This window comes from Pinus tabuliformis, chromosome 3_1 (genome assembly GCF_031772625.1).
Source record: "Pinus tabuliformis cultivar Carrire ecotype Pingquan chromosome 3_1, CPIR1, whole genome shotgun sequence".
Taxonomy (NCBI): Eukaryota; Viridiplantae; Streptophyta; class Pinopsida; order Pinales; family Pinaceae; genus Pinus; species Pinus tabuliformis.
This window is the reverse complement of record NC_142301.1, coordinates 392,090,369-392,116,532: the sequence shown is the minus strand read 5'-3', so window position 1 is coordinate 392,116,532 and position 26,164 is coordinate 392,090,369. Positions and strand designations below refer to the sequence as shown.

Sequence of the window (26,164 nt, the reverse complement as noted above, 5' to 3'; positions counted from 1 at the left end):
GGAATAAATGTTTTTATTAATATAACTGTGCAGTAAAATAAATACAATAAATAGATTGTCACAATTGGTTGCCAAGCTCCAACTTGGACTTTGGTGAGGCTCCAACCTCCTGAGCACCAACTCTATTTTGCCAAGACACCAATCTTGGACTTAGGAGCACCAACTCCCAAGGACTTCAATCCTGTTCAATTCTGAGGCTCCAACCTCTTTGGTATACACTGGTGTGCTGCTGCGCTCTTTTCAGCTTCCACTGCTTCTGCTGCCCCCTTTTCTTCTGCTGCTTTCACTATCTCATGCTCAGGTTATACCGTTCACGAACAACCACTACAGTTCTCTGTTTTTGTTGCTTTTATATGCTCCATGCCCCTGTCCATTCGTTTCCTCTTACATGCTGGCTCTTTGGCTTCCTCCTCACTTGATCGCTTGACACTTCGGCTTCCATTCCTTTGCTTCTTCTGTCTATACAAGTGTTCCAAAATCTGAGTAGAAAAACCCAAACTCCCCTTTCTTAAATAAAACTCGGCCCTTGACCTGTGGTTAATACCTTACAGGCTTTATCGGAGGCGTTTAATCACCCATCGGAAGCCACCACCCGAGCGTTTTAATCAACCATCGGAAGCCACCACCCGAGCGTTTTAATCACCCATCGGAAGCCACCACTCGAGCATTTTATCAACCATCGGAAGCCACCAACTGAGCCTTTAATCAACCATCACCGAGCACTTTAATCAACCATCGCACAGGTTTTAATATATACCTTAACCCCGCGGCCATGTATCATATAATACACGGAAAACATTATAAACCCCCGCTCTAATTCAAATGTCGGACTTCAATTATTATGCAGCCGCCTTTACAATTATCGGCGGGTCCAGATTTCGACGGTCGCAATAACTCTTAAGCCCAGACCTCCGACGAGGTGTGGACCCGATATGGCTTTAGACTCCCTTTAATATTGTTTCGGGTCCGATGAGCATCAGCGTTCGCTGTAAACAATAGACCCATTCCTCCGATGTAACGCGAACCCGATGCCTCCTTACATTTCTTCCTAAACTGAATTCGGATCCGTCATATCGGCGGATTCCTTATTGGCGAGTCTTGATGGGTTGCGGACCCGATCTCCTTTAGGCTACTCCAAATATAATTTCGGCTCCGGATGATTTCGTCGATCGCTACCTCCGCTGCTCCGATGCGATACAAGAGTTCTGCGGACCCGATATGGTTGTATATTCTGCTCTATAAGATTTCAGCTCCGGGCTGTCGGCGGTGTCACATATCGCATCCCCCGATCCTTCCGACGTGATCGCTCCGATATGCCGATTGTCGATTAGATCTCCGTCGTCCATTATTCCTTCAGATTGGACGATCAACACTAAATCGCATATCGTGTCCACTCTCACCCCTAAGGGTTCCGATATGATATCGCTGCTATTTGCCTCCACTCCCGATAATCGTTAATACATGCATATGTGGGTTTTCATTGCCCGAACAATCGCCCGATAGTATTAATGAAGGCATATATGGCTCAACAACTCCCGATAATGTTGTCTGAGGCATATATGGCTCTATTTGCTTAACTTGCTCCTCCAATGGCTCCTCTTGCTTTGGCATGTATATGGCTCCTCCGATATGGCTCCTCTTGCTCTGATATATGTGGCTCCTCCGATATGTTCCTCTCTGCTCCTATGTGGCTCCTCTGGCTTGGTCCGCTCCTCTTGGCTCCTTTTGCTCCTCTTGGCTCCGATATGCTCTGTCTCCTCCTCTTGAATATTGCCATATTGACATCAATGACAATCTGTGTCCAACAATGTTAAATTCTTAAAATAAAATTGACATTTCCTTTAATTTTCATTTTCATCCTTTTACTTAAATTTTTAACATTACCATGAAATGACTTAGGGTGTTTGAGAGTGGTTTCAACCTCATTGGATTTCATATGGAGAAACTAGAATTGTAGATTTCACTCAAAATTCAGCAGACTTAATGGTTTTCAGGATTTCATGGTTTGGGGGTAAATAATAAATGCAATCGGAGCTCCAAATGATGAGCAAAACTCCTGATCTAGATTCCATTATGTTGGACGATATTGATCCAACATCAGAATGGGTGGAGGAGACTGAAGACCCTGTGTTTGAGGTTGATTTTGATATTGACATGGCTTTAGCGGGGGATGAAGCAGATTATGTGGTGGCATTAGAACCAGGATCAGTAGCGACATCAAGGAAAGGCAAAGAACCAATGGAAGGCACTAGTCATGCAAGTCGACAAACTCGTGCTTCCATTAGGTCCACTTCTATTGTCATTAGTGGCATTAATACTAAGGTTGCAGATCAGGCTAAGGCATCCTCAGACTCTGAACCAGATGATGTCTATGTAGCTCCTGATGATGATCCTGTGTCTAGTAGTGGTGATGAACTTGATGATTGATCATGTGTACACTGTAGACTTGTAGTAGGCCAATGGCCTCATAGCTTGCAGCATTGTTTTTGGACTTTATAGGCCATTTAGAGCCTCATTTCTTATGTATTTTGTTATTTTGTCAATGATATGTATTGCACTCGATGCCATTTTGATATATTCAACTTTACATGGTATATAAATGAGAAAGCATTGCATATTTTGTCTCTATTGGCTTGGAATCATGGTTTTACATCTTCAAAATAGTTTTATTTCATTAAAAATTAATTATTTAATGTATTTTTTTAAAATCGGTTTGTTTAGACCAAACCAGTCCCGGTTAGACCGGTTTTGGTCGGTAAACCGGTTCATTAGGTGGACCGGTCCAGTCACCGGTTCCGGTTTTAAAAACACTGATTGTAAGTTGGCGTGGTTTTAGATTGCATCGAAACCCTAGTATCGAAGCAAATCAATTTATGCTTATGAATTATTACTAATCGCAGTTTTATTCCTGTGTGTATGGTTATCTTTAAAAGTCTGTACTTGTTCAATCGATTTACATTAAGAATATGAGCATTGAAGCTTCAATCATTGTGATTTGTTCATGTATCTTGTGTATTCTTGTTGAAATGGTCTCAAAACCCATTGAGGAATGTACCATGGTGTCCAAGAGTAAAAATATGAGGTATTTACAGTAAACTGGTCATTTTGAAAGTCTATAGTTTGTTGTACTGATTTCTAAAAGAAAATAAAATTAAAATTTTGTGGCTTCATTCATGATGTGATTGTCCATTTGTCTTTTGGGATTCCCATGGTACCAATCTTAAAGTCTGTGGAAGGAATGTCTGGCTGCGCCCTAGAATAGTGGTTGTGTGGTTTTCTGTTAGTGATAGGAATGTTGTTATAGTAGAGAGACAAAGTACCCTGTTTTGAATGTTGTCATGTTCTTTAGATTGGATTTCTGACAGTTAAATTTGAGCTAATGTGCAAACCTTAACAAAGAAAGGCGAGTGGGATCATTCACTGTGTTTTAGAGTAGTGAATGTGTGAGATTCACAACGGTTTGAATGTTGTTACAATGAAACATAGCACTCTGTTTTGGAAACACTGTCAAAATGCCTCTTTGACTGATTTTTGATTGGCAAATTGTAATAAATAGCAAATCTAGTGGAGAAAGGAAAAATAATCCGTTTAGTGTGTTAAGAAGCAAGTCCAGGCCGTGGGTAATCAGTTGAGAAAAAAGTTGGGTCATTTCAACTTCCTCGGAAACCACAATGCAGAATTTTAATGGGCCCTACAAAATCATTCCTTAGCGACGGGACAATATATTGAAACAAACGCTACGAAATCATTTCATAGCAACTGTACAATTTTTTTTCCCAGGATTGCGTGTTCGGTTTTAAATCTTTGCCTAGCTAGAGGATGAAATTGGTATTAAGATTTTCAAGTGGAAAAGAGAATCCCCTTTTTAACAATCTGTGCAAAAGGTAGGGGTATTTTGTATTGTTTGGCATTGAAGATGTTAAAGGGACGAATCCATTCTTATATGGATTTAGTAGATTGGTGATATTGGCATCTGGTGTGATTCGGACTGCATCATGTATTCTTCTTCTCTTTCTAAAAGTCCCTCTTCATATAATACTGTTTCAAAAGGAAAGAAAGAAATATGCCCATATTTTAATGAAAAATCTTCTTTGTTTTCAAGAAAAAATAGAGAGTTTCATGTTACAAATATTAAACTCTTCAATTGAGTCAAAAAGCACCTCAACAAAGACAAATCATCTCAGAAAACTACATCATCAAATCATCGCCCTTTTTATTTATAATAAATATAATTAAACAGGTTTTAAAATGAGATACTCCAGCAGAATGCAAGAGATTCATAAAAAAATTATTGCAGAAAGATTTATGTAACAAAGTAACATAATGGTAATCTCAAAGATGTTAACAAACATTGTCACTTATACTTTTTCTGCAAAACTTTTATGCTACCTAGTAATACTTCTCTGTGTAAAATATTTGCACTATTTACAAATACGTCTTTATAAAATATACCACTATTAAAGATAAATAGAACAATGACAATATTGGAAGCTAGTTGTAAAGCTATTTTTTTGTTGAATTAGAAGGATAGGCTGAAGCCACTTGAAAGAGCTTTGACATCAATTACAGGTCAGTTAAAGGATCTAGTCCATCATGTTTGAGAAAAATTAATAAGGGCATAAAATTACAAGACATGCAATGCTTTCACAGATATGAGAGTCTCAGAGAATAGATCAAAATTAAAGCTCAAGACATGATTAGGGTTTGAGGCATAATGACATGCCAGCTTTCCAAAATGACCATTGTATAATAAAAATCCCTAAACCTGCCAACTTAAAACATGAACTCAGACAAGGTTCTACAGTCTAACTGAATCAAGTGTACAATGTTCATGATTCATTTTCTGTTTGAGGATGCAACATTTTGACGGCGAATAAATTCCCGCATTTCCTGATGTGACTCCGCACGAAGAACAAACTGTCTCTTCTTGGTATCTTCCCACAGCAACCCTCCAATATCTCTTGCATATGTACACGCAGCTTCAAATACATCCTGTTCAAAATAAAATAAAAAATCTAAATGTATAATGGAAGCGCAGGCCCTGAATGCTACTACAGACTATTAGATTTGAAATTTAGAAGCACTTCAGTTTATGGCACAATCTTGTGTTGAATCTCATATTCCAACTGATTTATCAAAAAGACATTTTCAAAATCCTACAGCCCAAGAACAAGATAAAAAATTCTTCTAAAATTAGGCATTATTAGGAGAAACACAATTACACAAGGAGTTAATTGTTATGATGATATTCAACATCGATTCAACGCTAACAATAAAAAACAACGGAAATCACAATTCCATTGCCCTACATATTTGCAAATCACAGAAATAGACTGGAAATTTAGGCAGCTGAAGCACACCTCTGAAGGAAAGTCATTATAAATATATGCAGGTGTTATCTGAACTCTATTTTTATCGCTTTCCCAAAGTCTAATCTGCATGAAATCAAAATTGAATGTACAGAGTTATGGTGCTTGTCTTTATAATATTCAAAACTAAAACGACCCAGACAGTAAAGAAAGAAAACAGCATAGAACACAGAATTGAATTAGCATATTCCACAGTATGAGTACCTGATCTGTAACATTCTCAGGTACTGAAGGTATTCTCTGGGCAACACGAGCATGTGCATGTTGCTGAAGGAAAGATATTATCTGCAAGAAAACAAAGCAACTCAGGCATCTGCATCCAATATACTGTATATAGAAGGATGGAATTAGCCTTGTGTGTAAATATCCTAGTTATCAGGAAACATAACAGTATACATATCTGCAAGATCTTTGGAAAGCCATGATCCAGATACAGCGGGGAAATGGAAAGTACAAAACATATAAATATTTTTATAATTTGAAAATTAATATCTGGAATATCAAATGTTTGTTAGAGATAATGGCCATATTTAGAATTTAGATGAATAACAAATGCACACTAATGAAGTTATGCAATAATGGGGCATTTAATGTAGTCATTAACAAAGTGGTTAAAAGTTAGGTATATGGGAGTTAAATAATCATACTCATCCTCTCTCCTAGTATGTCATGAGACATTTCATCATCTAATGAATGAATCCACTCTTTCTTACTCTCATGTGCATATTCCTGTCAATGCTTGTTTGTGTACATCTAACATGGTATCAGAGCCATGGTGATGAAAAGCCGAGGAAGCAAGTGAAGGAGCAGAGGAACTGCTGTGATCAAAGAAGGCACCAATGGGCTGCTATAAAAAATGAACATGCACAAGATAAAGAGGGCAGGTTGAGTCAGTCAAAGGAGTATTGGTATCAACTATCAAATGAATGTTGTAGGGGCACCATTGAAGATTTATCCATGCAAGAGAAAAGGGACCCAATCTAGGCACAATTTGAGTGCAAGTGAAAGACTGATGGGAATAAATTTGGAAAAGGCAATAAGCATCCTGGTTGGAGAGACTAGAAATAAAGCTGCCAATCACAATTGGAGCTCATTCTTTGTGCCTTGTGTGAATTCCCACTGTGAGAGGTGTAGCTTGCATCAATGAATAGCAGAAGCTGCTATGTTTGATCATCAATAAAGAACATATTTCTTTTAAAGAAATTGTTGAGCAAAAGAATAGTCCTTGTAAGTCCAAGAATGAACAACAAAATCAGGGTTAAAGAAGTAAACCACTGGTGATGTTGAATAAGAGTTGCTACAACTGGGAATATGTTGAGCAGCAATTCTGCGTGAGCAAAGCCACCAAGATAAGGATGCTTCCAGAACTTGATACAAACTCAAACATGTGATAACCAGTTGTCATGTGAGCTGTCGAAGGACAAATATTTGAACGAGGAATCAAGACAACTGTATGGGCCACTGTTTGAATAATGAGTAAAGGAAAAGGCAATAAAGGTGTCAGTTGAGAACTGTTAACAAGTGAACTACATGATGCTGTCTACCAATATGAGAGGATAAGTTGACTGGTATATGCTCACGAGGATAAGCCACTGGATATAGTGTTGAGCGTGGGGCTGCATAACCAGGACCTACTAACAATCAGTGCCTATTAGCACATGGGTCAAAAGCAGATCTGGTGAAGATTTGAATTATCACTGTAAGTTGGTAAGTCTGCTACTAATTTTTGGACGAGAGGATTTGATGTGTACTGCTAGCCTGTATTTGCATTTTTTTCTAGAGAATTTTAGTTTGTGGAGTGTGTTGCTATTTGGGATAGCAGTAGGGTTTTCAATGTTCCAGTTTTAGCAGTAATTTCAGAACATTTTTGGTGTCTATAATATATATGTTAGACACCTAATCCATTAGGGCTATGGTGTGGGATATGAACTGTTATTTGGAGTCCAAGAGACCTTGGAAGATGAATACAATGGTTAGAATAATATATTTAAATGTATAACATATTAATGAAAAAGCAATCCATGCTTATCTTTCATCCTGAGTAGTCCAATAGTGTTATCAGAGCCCGAGCCAGAGTTAGAGCCATGAGTGTAATTCAATTTGTGGTCTTCCTGAAACCACCATTTGGTAGAAGACTTACAGCTTCTGCTAGAGAACAATTTTTGGTCATCTTCACATAGCCATTGGCGAACACTTCCATTTAACGAGAAAAGTCAACTTATGGCATCAGGAAGTATTCTAGGAACTGTTGAGCCTTAGAGCCAAGTTCCACAATTTGTGGTCATCTTCAAAGTTCAAACCACCATAAATTTGTGATTATTTTCAAATTGCCATTTGTGACCACTTTAAATCAGAAGAAGACATCAATTTCCAGCCAGATTTGGAAATGTTTTGGGAAAATACAAGCCTTAGAGCCAAGTTCCAGAGTTGGTGGTTAGCCTTAATCAACCATTTAGTAGAAAACTTTGACTTCTACTACCCATTGGGTTTGTGGCCATCCCAAAGCAAACAGATTCAAGGTTCACATTCAGCCCTTGGCAGCTGTCCTATCTCTTTGCTTGGACTCACAAGAACCCCTTCAGATCGGGGGGGAGGGGGGTTTGTTGCTGTTTGGGATAGCAGTAGGGTTTTCAATGTTTCAGTTTTAGCAGCAATTTCAGAACATTTTTGGTGTCTATATGTTAGACGCCTAATCCCTTAGGGCTATGGTGTGGAATATGAACTGTTATTGGGAGTCCAAGAGACCTTGGAAGATGTATACAATGGTTAGAATAATATATTTAAATGTATAACATATTAATGAAAAAGCAAACCATGCTTATCTTTCATTCTGAGCAGTGCAATAGTGTTATCAGAGCCTGAGCCAGAGTTAGAGCCATGAGCGTACTTCAATTTGTGGTCTTCCCAAAACCAATGTTTTAAAATTCTGACTCCGGTTCGGAAACAGCCGAGGGTTGGCTCCGACTTTGACTCCAACTCGGTATTGACTTGGTCGGTTTGATTTCAATGACTCGGTCGTTGTAAAAGATACATTAAATATTTACTTTTTATAGAAAACATAATTTTAAAGATTTTCATTCATGTTTCCAAACACAAAGCTTTAGAATATAGAGACAAGACAACATATATGATCAAAGTAGGCTCATGAATATATCCATTATATCAAAATGGCACCCAGTGCACTGTCCAGTGTCCAATACATACATGAATGATGATATAGAGAACAAAACAAAAACACATAACGAAGGAGGCTAGAAATGGCCTCTACAAATGATGATCAAGTTAAATTTGCTTCAATGAGATTACAAAGTGAAAAAGTGCTCTAATGAAGATATAAACTTGTAACCAATATATCAAATATCACTTGTTAACCAAGATTACAAGATCCAATTACCAAAGAACTTTAATGTTATTCAATGAGACGATTATGGCAACGATAGCAACATCTCCTTATCACTTATGTATGCTTATTAGAAATTCTCTTTCAATTGCTAGATTTGCAAATTAGAACAAGAGAGGTCTACAAAATTGCAAGAGCACAACTACAAGCAATAAGATGAGATTGCTAACAGCAAGAGAAGTAAATGACATGCAACAAAAAGATTCAACTATGCAATGCAATTTGCAAGAGAGAAATTCTTATGCAGACGAGTTGCAACTAGAGTCTAACCATTCACAATGAGAGAGAAGAAAGGTTAGTAACCAAACAAGGCTATCCTTGACAAGACAAGAGAGAAACCAATAGCAATGATAATATCTTATGAGTCTGCTGCCCAAATGCTAATGAATTTGTCAAATATGCATTAGACATTCAGTGCCACTGTCAACAAAGATAAGGTTGCTGTAGCTTATTGCCATTGTATGACAGTCCACTTAAGATAAGATCAATGACAAAAGTGAGGAAGAGCCAATGCACAACAATCACGTCAGATGCCAAGAGCACTTATCCTAGACAGACTAAAATCAGACCTCTGAACAATGCAATCAGTCAACTGTAGCAATGATATCAGTCCTCAAAATCAAGATTGGTCACCAAAGATGTATGAGACAATCCCAAAATACTTAAGATTGTTCTTGCGATTAGTATGTACTATGTAGTGTTTAAGTGTTTTTAGGCTTATTTGTTAGGTCTGATCTTGATGATTAGGGTCCGCAAACGATTTGTTTCAGATCAGATATTTCATGACACTCATGCTGCCAATACGTCACAGCTTAGCTAGAGCAGGCCGCTTTTCAGCCACGGTGACCGAGCTGGCCGAGTCGGTCACCGGCTCAGCCGGCTCGGTAACAACTCGGCCAGCCAAACCGTTTCAGCCAGGCACTGGCTCAGTCTGGCTCGGCCATTTCGGTTTCGACTTGGTCGTTTTGTAAAACATGGCCCGAAACCACCATTTGGTAGAACTTAGAAGACTTACAGGTTCTGCTAGAGAACAATTTTTGGTCATCTTCACATAGCCATTGGTGAACACTTCCATTTAATGAGAAAAATCAACTTATTGCATCAGGAAGTATTCTAGGAACTGTTGAGACTTAGAGCCAAGTTCCACAATTTGTGGTCATCTTCAAAGTTCAAAGCAACATAAATTTGCGATTATTTTCAAATTGTCATTTGTGACCACTTTCAATCAGCAGAAGACATCAATTTCTAGCCAGATTTGGAAATGTTTTGGAAAAATACAAGCCTTAGAGCCAAGTTCCAGAGTTGGTGGTTAGCCTTAATCAACCATTTAGTAGAAAACTTTGACTTGTGCTACCCATTGGGTTTGTGGCCATCCCAAAACAAACAGATTCAAGGTTCACATTCGGCCCTTGGTAGCTGTCCTCATCTCTTTGCTTGGACTCACAAGAACCCTTCAGATTGGGGGGGGGAAGGGGGATGCTAGACACCTAATTCATTAGGGTTATGGTGCTAAATATGAACTATCATCAAGAGTAGGCCCAAAGAACTTGGAAGATGAATTCAGTGGTCTGAATGATGTACTTAAATGTATAGCATATTAATGAAAAATATATCCACACTTATCATTCATTCTGAACAGTCGAACACTATAAACCCTACAAATATGGCTAGTTTATCTCATATAGTGTTGGACATAATGAAAACTTTAATGCTCAAAATTGACAATCATAGAAATAAAAGATGTTTGCCATATAAAACACAAATGTTTGGAAAAGATTGTATTGGGAAAAAAGTAGATAGAAACTGGTGTGGATGCCCAAGAAAAGTATGACAAAGATTTGGGAGGCTATAATGCTAATCAAGTCTTTGATAACAAATCAGATGTAGCCCCAGGGGGAAGCTCAATTGGTGATGACCATGAAAATGAAGTCTTATTTGTGAGGATGTTTGTGTTTATTTGGGGTAGCATCGGATGCACTCTAGCCACAAAATTTGGTGGAGAGGTTGGGGCACATGAGATCTCCAATACCCAGAAAGGGTTTGGGCAGATCCTAAACAGTTCAGGAGATATTAAAATAATTAATATTTTTAATAGAGTCCTTAAGTCTAAACTTAGGGAAATTAAAATATTAACGTGAATTAATATGAAACTGTGTTAGAATGGTCCAAAAGACATAGATCAAGCTAGATCTAATCTTATCCGTTGATTAGGGACTTAATCTCGGTCGTTGATATGTCAACAAGAAAAGTATAAGAGGAGGCTTGAGGGTCACTTGGAGAAGACACCAGATGATTAGTCATTCTATTCTCTGGAGCGGAGTTTGCTAAGAGAGAGAGAATCAGTGATCGAGAGAGCACCTAAGGGGCATTGAGTACAAAGAAACAGAGAAGGCAGAGATTGTGCCGGGAGAGCAGCGCAACATCCAAGGAGAGTGATGTAGAGCTAGTAAGGGCTCACGCAGGGCCATGCAGAGGCAGCCAAGTGCTGCGCAGAGCACCAGAGAGGCCAGTGTGTCTAACGTAGAGGCCTAGAAAACTGACACAAGGCCTCTTGGCGCTGACACAGGGCCAACGTGAGACAGAGAGGGGCTGATGTAGTCTAGATTGGGCAGACGCTGGGGTTGCAGGAGCAGTTTTGTGCTGAGGAGCTGCCGGAAGGGTTTTCTGGGGTTTCAACCAGGAGATTTCTTTCAAACTGTGAGGTATAGCTGCTAAGGAAATTCTTAGTTGGGTAGGCCAGTTACGGCACCCAGATTGTACTCTGATATTGCTTAATAAGAAAACCTTCAGATAGCTGCACCAGTTTTCCCGCATTGGGCTTTTTCGGGGACATTGGTCCAAAAATAATGGTGTCATGTGGTGTGTTTGTTCTTGTTTCTTTTAGTTGCTGATCTGTAATATGTTGATCATGCACTAGTGTTTATTTTCAGTATTTACTTTGTAAATAACTTGTTAAAGAAAAAATAACAAGTAGGTAGGAATAAATCAGAAAAAGTGCATGAAGGGTTTCTAAACTAAGTAAATTTAGAAACTTCAACATGGTATCAGAGCATGATTGCAGATCACAGGAGGACTAAAAGACATTAGTAGAGCGAAGCAATAGCAACAGAAAACAGTTGTCCTGAGGTGACAGAAGTTGTTTCTAGTAGCGCAAAAGCCAAGTAAGTGTGATGCAGAGCCAGCTAGAGCCACACAGAAGAAGCCGGGAACTGCGCAGAGCCTCAAAGAGGCCAGCATTACTTACGCAGAGCTAGCGTGGGGCAAAGAGGGGCTAACGCAGTTCATAGAGAGGCAGTGGTTGGGGTCTAGAAGGCTGCAGGAATATTGCAGAGTGGAGCTGCTGAGGTACTATAGTCAGAACAATACCTGACAGAGCAGGGCCAGAGGAGTTGTTACCGAGGGTTTCTAGCCGAGGAACCCAGATCAGTAGTGCAGTTGAACAAGACGATTAGAGTAGGGGGCATCTCGACAAGCAGCATAAGGATTTCCAGGAGGGAAATCGGGACTCAAAGGGAGCCTAGAAGAGAATTTCTAGACTGGAAGTAGAGACTCAGAGGAGTCGAATAGAGAACTTCCAGGAGAGACGTAGAGGAGCGTCATGGCATTACACGTGGTAAGAGACCAAGATAGACTGGACGGAGCATCGAACTTCGTAGTCTGGAAGGCCATAATCTTATCAGTGCTTGACAGGAATCGTGTCAAGAACTTCGCCTTAAAGGTAGTGGTTGTCCTAGTCGACCCGAATGATAATGATAGGTACGAAGAGGTGATGGCGAGGGGCCAAGTGCATTATCCTTGACAGGGTCAAGGATCATGTGGTACCACATATAGCCGAGAAGGAAACGGCAATTGAGATGTGGAAGGCTCTCAAGAACCTGTACCAGCATATTTCTGTGCGAAGAAGAATGCGGCTCGAGAACCAGATGAGATCGTATCAGATGAAGAAGGGTCAATCGATTCGCACCTTCCTAGGAGGACTAAATGAGATCCGAGACCAGTTGACTACTATAGGAGCGACACTAGATCAGGAGCTTATGGTGAGGACAACCCTGAATGCTGTCTCAGAAGATTGGGAAGAGATTGGGAAGTGTTTGTCCAGAGTATCTTGGGTAGAGGGACTCTCCCACCTTTGGGACGAGACGTGGGCAGCTCTTTGCCAGGAAGAGATTAGACGGCAGTCGAAGACAAGTAGCAACAACAAAGGGATCAAGGTCAAGCAGGAGGAGGAGGATGTGGCCCTAGCATCTAAGGGAAAGCAGGAGAAGCGAAAGAAGAAAGATCTCTCTAAGATCAAGTGCTTCCACTGTGGGGAGATGGGTAATTATGCGACCTAGTGCCCAAGGAAGAAGATTAAGGGGGAGTCTTTCGAGACTAAGGCAGCGCCAACATGGGCAGAAAAAGAAGTTTTGACAGATGATGATTGTGCCATGAGTACCCACGCACCACTTGAGCGGAAGTGGGGAGACATCAAGATGTAGTCAGATGGACTACAGGCGATGAGGGGCAGGATCCTTGAGGTACCCAGCCTCTTGGATTAGACCTTGCTACGGGAGCCTCGACGAGGAGTAGCAGGACTGGTTGGGTGGGTAGAGACCTAAGTTGCATGAAACGAAGAAATGGGTACGAGTTTCCGAAACGTGCACGGGTACAAAACGTGACCCCCCAAATTTTGGAAACGGGGAAATGCAATATATATATATATATATATATTAGGACATTTAAGAAATATGTGCATTCATAAAGCATATATGATACATTCTAATTTATTACATTATGATTAAATTGTCAATAGTCAATGCATAAACTATAAGTTTCTAAATTTACATCACTTTTACTCATGAATGATCACATAATGAAAATAGCAATATCCAAAATCAGCCACTTGAAATTTCTAATTTCTTGTCTCGTGCTTGATTCGGAGTCTCCTCCTACATAGTCGAACGACCTTAGTGCTCTTGATTAAATACAAGTTCCATACCCTAGTACATGACAAAATCCAATGGAAACATTGCAATCCCCCCAATCCTGAAATCTTGAAAAACAGATAAGTCTGTTGGATTTTGAGTGAGATCTAAAATTCTACTTTCTCCATATGAAATCCAATGAGGGCAAAACCACTCTCAAACATCCTAAGTCATTTCATGGTAATGTTAAAAATTTAAGTAAAAGTGACATTCTCCTTTATTTTTCACTTTCATCCTTTTACTTTAAGAATTTAACAGTACCATGAACTGCATATCAACACTAGGGCCATAGGCTTGAACATTATTCTGCCCCACCCAAAAATCCTCTTTTTTATAACTTGAGAGGCATCTACAAGCATCCAGAATATATTTTAGTTGCCCAATAAAAAATTAGAAGCAAAAAAATTTAAAAAAATACAAGAAAAAGTTAAGTTAGAAGAGGAAACTCCACTGTACGGCCTGGAAACGTGTTTCCGGCCGTACTGGCCACATTTCCTCCTCGAGAAATGGGCTAGTATGGCCAGAAACAGACCCTTCTCCAACGTTTCCTGCAACTTAGGAGACAGATGCGGATGGAGCGGCAGAGAGAGCTACAATGCAGAAGTCCCACGACAGCGCAGAGCTAGCAGGTTGTAACAGTGCGAGAGGCACAGGAGTGTTGCACCAGTGTAGGAAGGCACAAAGAGGTGTGCAACGGTGCGAGATGCAGGGAGTTGTTGCAGCAGCGCAGAGGACAGAGAGAGGGAGCACTTGTCAGCGGCAAAGGGAGCTTCAACATCAGTGGGTGTCTCTAGCCCAACAGAGAGGTTAGAGTTGGGAGATCAGTTACTTACTTCTCAGTAATTGAGTTGCAGTGCAGCAGTGGGCAACACGATGCAGCATGATGAGAGGAGTTGCAATGCGGATGCAGTGTTGGGAGAAAAGACCAGCAATAGCACGGATGTAGAGGGAGTTGTCGTACAGATGCAAGAGTGGCAGTGGCAGAACCATGGGCAACAGTATAGGATACAACAGTGCAGAGGATGATGGGCAGCAGGCCTAGTGTCAACACAGGGACCAATGCCAGATGATCAGAGTAATACTCAGTGAGGAGTATTGCTAGAGCACAATCCTCGCTAAGAGGGAGTGTTGATTTGGGGTAGCATTGGATGTGCTCTAGCCATGAAATTTGGTGGAGAGGTTGGGGCACATGAGATTTCCAATACCCAGAAAGGGTTTGGGCAGATTCTAAATAGTTCAGGAGATATTAAAATAATTAATATTTTTAATGGAGTCCCTAAGTCTAAACTTAGGGAAATTAAAATATTAATGTGAATTAATATGAAACTGTGTTAGAATGGTCCAAAAGACATGGATCAAGCCAGATCTAATCTTAGCCGTTGATTAGGGACTTAATCTCGGTTGTTGATATGTCAACGAGAAAAGTATAAGAGGAGGCTTGAGGGTCACTTGGATAAGACACCAGATGATCAGTGATTCTATTCTCTAGAGCGGGGTTTGTTAAGAGAGATAGAATCAGTGATCGGGAGAGCAGCAGAGGGGCATTGAGTACAGAGAAACAGAGAAAGCAGAGATTGTGCCGGGAGAGCAGTGCAACAGTCAAGGAGAGTGACATATAGCTAGTAAGGGCTCACACAGGGCAACGCAGAGGCAGCCAAGTGCTGCGCAGAGCACTAGAGAGACCAACGTGTCTAACGTAGAGGCCTAGAAAGCTAACGCAGGGCCTCCTGGGGCTGATGCAGGGCCAACGTGAGACAGAGAGGGGTTGACGCAGACCAGATTGGGTAGACGTTGGGGCTACAGGAGCAGTTTTGTGCTGAGGAGCTGTCGGAAGGGTTTTTCCGAGGTTTCAGCTAGGAGATTTCTCTCAAACTGTGAGGTATAGCTGCTAAGGAAATTCTCTATCGGGTATGCCAGTTACGGCACCCAGATTGTACTTTGATATTGCTTAATAAGAAAACCCTCAGATAGTTGCACCAGTTTTCCCTCATTGGGTTTTTCCGGGGACATTGGTCCAAAAATAATGGTGTCATGTGGTGTGTTTGTTCTTGTTTCTTTTAGTTGCTAATTTGTAATATGTTGACCATGCATAGGTGTTTATTTTTAGTATTTACTTTGTAAATAACTTGTTAAAGAAAAAATAACAAGTAGGTAGGAATAAATCAGAAAAAGTGCATGAAGGGTTTCTAAACTAAGTAAATTCAGAAACTTCAACAGTTTGGGGTTCAAACCCCCCCATTCACCTGTGCTTATGGAAGGGCCATACGTAGGCACCTAGAGGTTATAGTGGTAGCGATTGGAATCGACCCCATGTTAATTTTCTAGGGTTCTATGCTAACACAATCACTATTACGATTCTTCTTCAATTAGCAATCAATTATTCAATATGATTTCAATCTTCCAGCAACAATAAGCAATTGTAGATAGAACAGTAGACCAAATGCATAATAGAAGACAACAAAGAACAATAGAGACACAATAGTTTGGTCAAGGACCAAGGATAAACCCCACATGGGGGAAAACCCTTTCCAAATTATTCTTCTATTAGATTGTCATCAAATGTTCAGCAGAGAGTTACATAGTCCAAGTACATCAACAACAAGTTCAATAGAGACACAGTAGTTTGGTCAAAGCCTTGATTATACAAACCAACCATCCAATATCCAATCAAATATGAGCCCAAAAGTCAAATCTGCAATTTCCGGTCAAAGTCAACATCAATCAATGCTACCCTAACCAGCCAATAGTCAAAGTGCTCCAAAAAGTTCGGTCAAGACAACAAAGAGTTCGACCTCCTTCCCTTAGTCAAACTCAGTCAAAACAGTTCTCAAAGCAGCCTTCAAACTCAATCAATCAAAGTCAAAGAGTTGACCTATGGAAACCCTAGTTTTAGAACAGCAGTCAAAGGTGGTCAACACATGCCCAAAATTTCAGTCAACAACCTCCTCAAACTCAGCCCCCAAGACAGTCAAAATTTTCAGTCAAGCCAAGTCAAATCCAAGTCAAAGTTGATCAAAACAGTCCCAAACAGAAAGTCAATGCATGTCAACAGAAACACCCTCTCTCCCCCTCACCCTTCACACGTGTGAATTCATACCTACAATCTTCAGACTTGTACAAACCAATCAAGAGAAGAAATGAATGTGTGATAATGCCTCCAAATGATGTGACCTTAGGTGTATTTATACGCGGTTGATGAGGTCAAATTTCCTTGCCCAGGTCGACCTGTACTATTTATGAAGATGTGGTTCCACATTAAAAATAATATTTTCCTTATGCAAATTAAATTATTCCAAGGGCTAGAAGGGTCTCCTTAGGATGAGTAGGGCTTCTCAAAGGGGGGAATTTATCCATGAGCTGCCAAACTTTAATGCCCTGTGTCACATGAGTACGAGCCCAGCCCAGTTGTCGATTCCTCTAGATACAGATAAAAGAAAAAAAAAAGAAACAAAAAAAAGAGATGTTTCCCTAAGTTCAAGATGGTAAACTTGCATTTGTCATACCAAGAAACCTACAAGAGATGCATGAAACCTCAAACAAAGGTACAATGTTTTTCCTTAAAATTATGTTATTTCCTAATAAAATGGATAAATTTAATTATTTGCCAAATTAATTGATAAAAATCAAAGATATTTGAGATCAATTGATAGGACAAATGAAGAAGAAGATATGGTGGTTATAACTTTGTAAAGTTTGCCTTGGTAAGTCTCTACTAGAGGAAGAACATAAACAAGAAGATAGTATTAAAGAATAAACTTTGATCTACACAAATGTCCAGATCAGATTCAATTATTAGTTACCTCATGAAGATCACTCGGATCTGTGATCAGCTTGTAGTAATTGGGGAAAAGGTGAACGATGCAAAAATGCTAAATATGACACTGAATGGATTCTTAAATCCTTTGGAACCATTTGTCAAGGGGACTTGTGCACAAGAGAACCTTCCCACTTTTGAGAGCCATTGGGACGATTGTGTCAAACAAGGAAGGGAAAAGGAAAGGGTTCTATTAAAGGAAAGAGTGAGAAGTCAACCTCACAATCAGGGAAGAAAGATAAAGTGTTTTGTGTTGAGAAAAATGGTACCAAGGAAGTGTTTCCTAGTGCATTGTCCTTTTTTCCTAAGAAAACACTTTAATGAACTTTTTTCCATGTGACATTATGAGTTATATTAATGTCATGGAGTAAAGTCACTTTGTGAGGTGGTACATGTATTAATTACTTTTTAATAAAGTCACTTTATGTTTTAAATGTGAATTTAGAGAGAAAAAATACGAAGTGTCTTTTATTATTAAAGTCACTTTATAATTTAATGTTGACTTTATGAGAGAAAAAATGCACAAGGTACAAGACTTTAATAGGTGACTAGGAGACTTAGTAATTGAGGGGGATCACATGAGACTACTCCACAAAGCCAAAATTTACAGGTTCAAAATTTATCACAAAGCTAAGTATTGCTCTGGTAAAGGCGGTCTAAATCCTTTCCAAGAGATGGTTGAGCTCTGCTCTTCAAAAAGTCTATGATCAGGGCTATTAAGAAGCCAAATTCTGCTCCTTAAATTTGCTAAGAGATGCTCCCAGATTTGCTTAAATAATCCACCAATAACCCTATAACCAAAAACAAAAACAAAAGCTAATAGATTTGTCATCAATCCTCTTCTTCCTCAGGCTTGAGTTTTCTTCTCTCCTTGGATGAGTTCATTCAGCAAATGGAGGACACATGATGTTTATTTATACTAGTCGAGCCCATTCTGAACCGTCACGACTATTGGGAGGGGGTCGACTTGTTCTTGTAGGCCAACTTGTCATCATTTTATAATTATTGTTCACATTACATTTTTTGAACATACCTTCACATTTTATATTTTTTAACATTGATGCTTTGTATTCCTTTACTAATTCCTGTCCATTCTTATGTATGCCAAAGGAAAGAGGTTTTTGTCTTCAATGTCAACTGAACATGAAACAACCAGCTGATAATGAAATACTAATCTGGAATTTGGACTCAAGTTCCTCTACTTTAAACACTAGGCAGGAAGCTACTAAATGGATATTCTTCTTAGTTTCAAGGTTTATGTTATTTTATGTTTTGCACTGCTCTGTTTCAAGTTCCAATCTGCGTAACATGCACTCCAACTCTGTTAATACAAAATCTGGCAAGCACTTTAATTCATTTTCCCACACATGATCTATATATATTCTAACATTTCCCAGCACTATTGAAATGCCAATTAGTCAAGCTTTTTATGACCTTTGTATAGTTCAACAATAAATGAATGACAGTGCTAGCTTCTCTTGCAATTGCTTCCAACATTTGTTGGAGCAACCTTGCAATTCTAAATCAATTATTTCCAGCATGTAAGACAGTATTTAAGAGTGAATTGTTTATGAAATAAGTACGATGTAGGAACCATGAAATGGATCTTCATAAGCTAATAGATAGCAGAAATAACACCTCAGATATGCCTTTTCACAGTTACGGTGTTGGATGGTGTTGTCATTGATGTCAACTCTGGGGTTTGACTTTGACTAAACACCAGTCATTGATGTCAAACAGTTAATGAACGCTCTTATATTTGTCTGGATTACATCAAGTTGGAAGCTCCACTGTTGGATGGTTGAAAACCCTAGTCCTAGGGTTTGGGTTCACTAGATTGAGACTTTGTCAAGTTTTTTTGAAGTGGCAAATCATTAAGATTGTCTTGGAGATCCACGTCATTGGATTCTCCTTGTCGAGATGTTTCTGGTGGTATGTGGCACGCCACATAGTTCTTCACAGTATGAGAGATATTCAAGGTTGAAGTTAAAGACCTGAGTTTCTCAAGGGGTGGTGACTTGGCATACTTTCATTGGTTGTGGGCATCAAATATCAAGCATATGGCTTCCTTATTTTGAGCTTGAGGAGAGATCATGATTAGGAAGGGTATCCAACCAATTAGCATCCTTACTCAAGGACTAATTCTTCACCATAAGGGCAGTAATCTTTTTCTTAGGGCTTCAGGTAACCAATCAAATTGTGTTATTTAGAAAAGTAAATAATTAAAAAGATTCAATTGCCTAAAAGTCTCCTCCAACATTCATTTTTAGAGCCCTTCCTTAGTCCAACCTTTTACTATAAAAGGGTGACCAAATGTACTCCCAAAAAATATCAAATCTCAAAAACTTATCTTATGTTTGGCTCTGAATTTTTCGACCTACCTGAGGCAAGCTTAGCGAATTTCAGAAGGGTTCTATTCTTGGTTTTGTTTCTTTTGTTTTTTGGATTGGGTGAGTCGTTGCCGCCTTCTTCTATTCAGCCTCTCCTTAAGGTCTGAAGCTTGGCCTCCATCAGCTCGGCCTACTCAAGGTATGTCTATTTAGTTTGATTTTCTTTTTTGTTTTCGTATACCTCTGAACAGGACCAGCGAAGTGACTTATTAACCAGATCTAGGGCACGAACAGCAAGGATTTTGGAATCGTATTTGGTGTTTGGTTTGGGTGAATCGTTGGCATTAAAAGAATTGTTAGTTTTAATTGCTAAGACCCTTGTCACAGTGACCTCGGCCCTCATTAGGGGTTAACCTCTGTACCTCAGACTCCTCAAGAAACATACCAGGATTACCGTTTAGGTAGAGCAAAGTTTCTTGCTACAAATTGAGCCATAGAACTTGGCATCCTGTATCCTTTTTGGAATCAGACCTGTGGTGAATTTCTGTGTATGTATGAGCAGTCACAAATAAAGGTTTTGTGTTTCCCTTTTTCACGGTTTAAGTTAGGTTGCAGCCTCTTCGGGCTAGGCCGCAGGCCTATTCTCATAAGATTAGGACTCATTCTTGACATCAACTAGGTCCTAAATCACTATAGGATTTCGGTGCTCATACAACAGCTTGAAACTCTCTATTTAGGACCTGTAGTGATGAATTTTGGCCTTGTACAGGTGTGTTCTTGTTATGTTTATGTCCTTGTGTTTAGATTTTTTTGCACAGTCCTATTGGAATAGGGTTTCCTTTAACAATGAACAGTGACAATAAGCATACTTATTACAGTGAGAAAATTTTCCATGACCTAGACTTTATTTGTGACAGCAGCTCTTGATCCCTTAACTTGGTTATTTGCAAAATAAACACGGGATACTAGGCAGTAATCTTTGATGTGATTGCTATACCTTGTTGACAGTGATATATTGGAGGACCATACTACAACACTTCTACTTGAGCTTAGAAGGACAACAATGTCTTGAATGATCAATGTTGATTTGGGGTAGCATCAGATGTGCTCTAGCCACGAAATTTGATGTGAGATCTCCAATACCTAGAAAGGGTTTGGGCAGATTCTAAACAGTTTGGGAGATATTAACATAATTAATATTTTTAATGGAGTCCTTAAGTCTAAATGTAGGGAAAATAAAATATTAATGTGAATTAATATAAAACTGTGTTAGAATGGTCCAAAAGTCATGGATCAAGCCAGATCTAATCTTAGCCATTGATTAGGGACTTAATCTCGGCTATTGATTTGTCAATGAGAAAAGTATAAAAAGAGGCTTGAGGGTCACTTGGAGAGGCTTGAGGGTCACTTGGAGAACACACCAAGAGATCAAGATTTCGACTTTATGGGGCTGGGTTTGCTGAGAAAGTTGAGAGAGTGATCTGGAGTTGCAGCTGAGGGGCAATGAATATAGAAGCAGAGAGGTAGAGATAGTGCCAGGAGGATCAGCAGCAGCGAGGGAAGCTGACGCAGAGGGCAGAAGCCGGAACTGTCGGGAATAGCCGAAACTGTCAAGAACTGCCAGGAAAGTTGACGCAGAGGGCAAAAGCCGGAACTGCCGTAAATGCCGGGAACTACCAAGAAAGCTGATGCAAAGGACAAAAGCCAGAACTGCCGGGAACAACCGAAACTACCGGGAATTGCCGAAACTGCTGGGAAATTTGACGCAGAGGGCAAAAGAGGCTGACACAGTCCCTAGAGGCTGACACTGGGGTTTTTCGTGGGGTAGATTGGAGTTGAGGAGCTGCTAGAATGTTTATCCAAGGTTTCAGCCGGAGCATCTGTCTCTGAAGGAGAGAAATCTGAAGTTGCAGCTGAGGGGCAATGAATACAAAAGCAGAGAGGTAGAGATAGTGCTGGGAGGATCAGCAACAGCGGGGGAAGCTGACGCAGAGGGTAGAAGCCAGAACTGTCGAGAATAGCCGAAACTGTCAAGAACTGTCGGGAAATCTGATGCAGACGGCGGAAGCCAGAACTACCGGAAATGCCGGGAACTACCAAGAAAGCTGATGCAAAGGACAAAAGGCAGAACTGCGGAGAACAACCGAAACTGCCGGGAACTGCTGAAACTGTCGGGAAATCTGACACAGAGGGCAAAAGAGGTTGACGCTAGGGTTTTTCGTGGGATAGATTGGAGTTGAGGAGCTTCCAAAATGTTTATTCAGGGTTTTAGCCAGAGCATTTGTCTCTGAAGGAGAGGTACTACTACTGAAATTTTTCTCTGTTGGGTGAGCCAGATTTGGCACCTAGATTGTATTCTGAAACTGCTTAATAAATCAAACCCTCAGATAGTTGCACCGGTTTTCCCGCATTGGGTTTTTCCGGGGACATTAGTCCAAAATAACGGTGTCATTTGTGTGCTTGTTTCTGTTTCCTTCAATTGATGATCTGTAATGTGTTGAGCATGTACTTGTGTTTATTTTCAGTATTTACATGGTAAATAACTTGTTAAATAATCAAAACAAGTAGGAAGGAATAAATCAGAAAGTACATGGAGGGTTTCTAACTGTTAGACTTAGAAAATTCAACAATCAAATGATTGAATTAACAAGTAGTTGACTTGACATACAAACTCAACAGTGATTTGACCTATAGACTTGAGTAATAGTGTCTTGATAGTGATTACCCTGTATTAACAATAACCTTGTTTATCATATGACACTTGACTATAGTAACCTTACGAGATAAACTAAACGTAGTGTGACCTTTGTATAGTGAGAACCCTGGAAATTTGAAGTGAGATGTCACAAAGTATGCAGCAGTTTTTTATGACTTTAACAGTGATGATATTGATGTGATTTGACCTGATGTAGCAATGACTTTCAATCTACTACACAGTACAAAGCAGCCTTGAATGATGTCTGACATTGATTGTATATACAGTGAAATCAGTTATTAGATAATCACTCTTGTATAAAGTTGAGACTTGACATCGATACTTGGCAAAAGTCTAGGTGATACAACCTTGACAAGTGACTTTATGATAGTAGCAGTGTTTGATTCATTGATGTGACTTGTCACTTGAATTGATAATATCATAATGGCCTGTAACAGCTTATTGACATGAGACAAAGACAACAATATATGATTAGTGAGCAGTAGCAGTAGTGATAAGACAAAGCCAATAGCCCTCCTTGGGCCAAGTTTGAGACAATTACAAGAGGGTCATAGGGATGACCTGAGGCACCTAGGTTTGAGCCATCATTTGACAACAGTGCCCAACACTTGCAATAGTATAATCAGTTTGGTACAGTGATGTTGATTTGACTGCTTCATGGACATCTGAATGCATATTCGTTCGTGAGCAATGCACTATAGTGTAGCAGCAACAGTAACAATGTGTTGTGCAGTTGTCAGTTGATGTGACAACATTGATCATTAGGGTTTGATCCTCAGCTTGTACAGTGGTTTGATTTGGCATTGTGTTTAGGGAGTGACAGGATGGACAATTTTTGAAGTACGATAGTGCAGTGGTCAAATAGAATAGTGTTGTGCAGTGATGCTACCAGAACTTGACAGGATATTCACATCGAGTAGAGGAGCAATATCATCATTACAATGTTTTTTTTATATTGATTCAAAGCACAAGGGTATCCAGTCTAAAAATTGTGAAAGGTGGTTCACTGACTCTTCAGGGTGGCAAGGTGGTGCTAGGGCAGGTTGTAGCCTGCACAGGGTGTTGCAACGTCTTTTCAGTGAGAGTTGATAAATCACAGGGCATTGGAGCGTCCATTTGGTAGAAGCTGGTAAACAGAGTGTTGTAGCACTCGTTAGGTTGGTGCTTGACATCCATGGCGTTGGGATATCCTTCCAGTTGCAGTGGGAAAACAAGGGTGTTGAAGCATCCTACAGGTTGGAACTTGTAAATTAGGGGGTTGGATGTGGGCCAATGGTTAGGTGGGGGGATTGGTCCCCACAGGGCTTGTGGTCCAATCCTAGGCAGGACTATGTATGCCTGAGAGCTGCTCCAGGCATCTTTTCTTCAGTTGAAAAAAAAAATTAGGGGGTTGAAGCCTCCCTTAGTTGGAGCTGAAAACTTGATGTAATTATTCTTTCTGAGGAAGAAGATAAATATTAAGAAGCGTATGGTGGTTTTTGATCTAGAAGGGGTTTTCCACCTAAAAATTTTGTCTATTGTCTCTATCTTGTGCATTGTTGTATGGTGTTGTTTAATTCTTTTAATCTCTAATATTGAATAATAATAATATTTTTGAAGATTAACTAATTCTCTGAAAAAAAATTAATAGCTTTCTAATTGCTATAAAATATGATTCACCCCCCTCTCACTATTTCCAACATGGTCAACACAATGACTCCTTGGTCAACCATGTTTGTCCTTGCATCAAGGACAATATCCCAAACAATCTCGCCCAAGCTTGACAATTACTTTGAAATCAATCATAATATTGTCTAACATCTTTCTCAAAAGGAATAACAAAGGAAAAGACAATCTTCCACTCTGTTTCAGTTGTGGTAATGAAGGTCATTTTTTTTCTAGATGTCCATATGCAAAATATGAAGGCAATGATGATGAAATTGATTTTCTAGTGATGAATGATCAAATTGTTGATCAACAAAATAAAGATAGCTAGGAAGAGAAGAAGAATGCAAAGGAGGAAAATGAAGCTAAGAAAGATTTTCAAGGTGAGCTCTTTGTTGCCTTAGAAGAGATAAAGAGACTCACAATAATAAACAAAAATTAGAAGGAGCTATTGCAAGAGTATGAAAATAAGGATCATGATGAAATAGAGAAAATGATTGTCATCCTTAAAACTCAATTAGAAGAAGCAAAGAGAATGAAAGAAGTGGTGACAAGCTAGCTAGAAGAAAAGGAAGGATATTGTGAGAAACTAGAAGCTGAGTTGTTTCCTTGAAAAATGATCTTGAAAAGCCAAATGGTCAGTTGAGATTTGGAAGAAGTTCTGAGATCTTGGATAATTTTCTCAATTTCTAGAGATCTCTTATTAAAACTGGTCTTGGATATCATGAAATTGCCAAGGGAGAATCAAGCTCAATGTCATCAGAAGAAAAATGCCAAAAGGAACCTGAAAGCTATGTCAATTCGCTCAAAAGATCTATCAATAAAAACATCAACAGAAAGAAGAACAGGCCCAAAAAAGATTTAATCCTCAAATGAAAGAAGGTAACACCAGGCAAGGAAGTGAAGAACAATCAAGACTCAGGTATGGATTTAGGAGAATAATTCTCCCAAGAAATCATTTTACATCTAGGTATCAAAATCTCTTTTATCCCTATTATTTACATGTAATAATTTTGGTCATAACGCAATAGATTGCAGAGCATGTGTAAGAAACGATTTTGTGAGGAATAGGAGCAGGGGATCATATAAAATCTCAAGGTATGCCTGTCTAAGTACCAATCCTAGAAGTTTTAATGAAAATGATGTCAGAAATTACAATTCATTTGCCCCCTTATTGGATTTCATTAAATGTTTTAAGTGTAATAATTTCAAACACAAAGCTCTGAATGCACAAGCATTATATTAAAGCCTCAACATCAAAGAAGAAAAGACAACATCATCAATAGAAATCAAAGTATGAAGATATGGAGAAGAAAGCAAGAGCAACGTGAAGAATGTAGTCTAGCTCTATGTGTTCAAGACAAAGAAAGCCAATGGTGTATAGACAGTGGATGCTCAATTCCTATGATAGGTGATCAAAGAAAATTTCTCTCTCAAGGAAGTTAAAGGAGGTAGTGTCATCCTTCAAAATAATGATATAGGAAGGATTATTGGAAAGGGCACAATAATATTTGACACGCATGCATGAGTTCGGGATAATGCATGCATATTCTAATAGCACCAATGGACTCCCTGTTGATTTGGGATAGCATCGGATGTGCTCTAGCCACGAAAATTGGCGGAGAGGCTAAAGCACATGAGATCCCCAATACCCAGAAATGGTTTGGGAAGATTCTAAACAGTTTGGGAGATATTAAAATAATTAATATTTTTAATGGAGTCCCTATGTCTAAACTTAGGGAAAATAAAATATTAATGTGAATTAATATAAAACTGAGTTAGAATGGTCCAAAAGTCATGGATCAAGCCAAATCTAATCTTCGCCGTTGATTAGGGACTTAATCTCGGCCATTGAATTGTCAACGAGAAAAGTATAAGAGGAAGCTTTAGGGTCACTTGGGGTGCTTCATTCATAATTATTATTAGT

The 26,164-nt window shown here is 39.4% G+C and overlaps 1 protein-coding gene across 3 annotated transcripts in view; it reads right to left on the bottom strand.

Moving 5' to 3' along the window:
• Nucleotides 1-4,492: 4,492 nt before the first annotated feature.
• LOC149187366 (transcription factor-like protein) overlaps nt 4,493-26,164 on the bottom strand; it is a 340,582-nt gene continuing 318,910 nt past the window's right edge. For all 3 annotated transcript variants that reach the window (XM_089411340.1, XM_089411338.1, XM_089411337.1), the window contains 3 exons: nt 5,574-5,654; nt 5,361-5,435; nt 4,493-4,992 (listed from right to left, as the gene is read on the bottom strand). In XM_089411340.1, the coding sequence (XP_089267466.1) occupies nt 4,837-4,992; nt 5,361-5,435; nt 5,574-5,654 (312 nt within the window). In that variant the 3' untranslated portion in view covers nt 4,493-4,836. The remainder of the gene's footprint in view (nt 4,993-5,360; nt 5,436-5,573; nt 5,655-26,164) is intronic.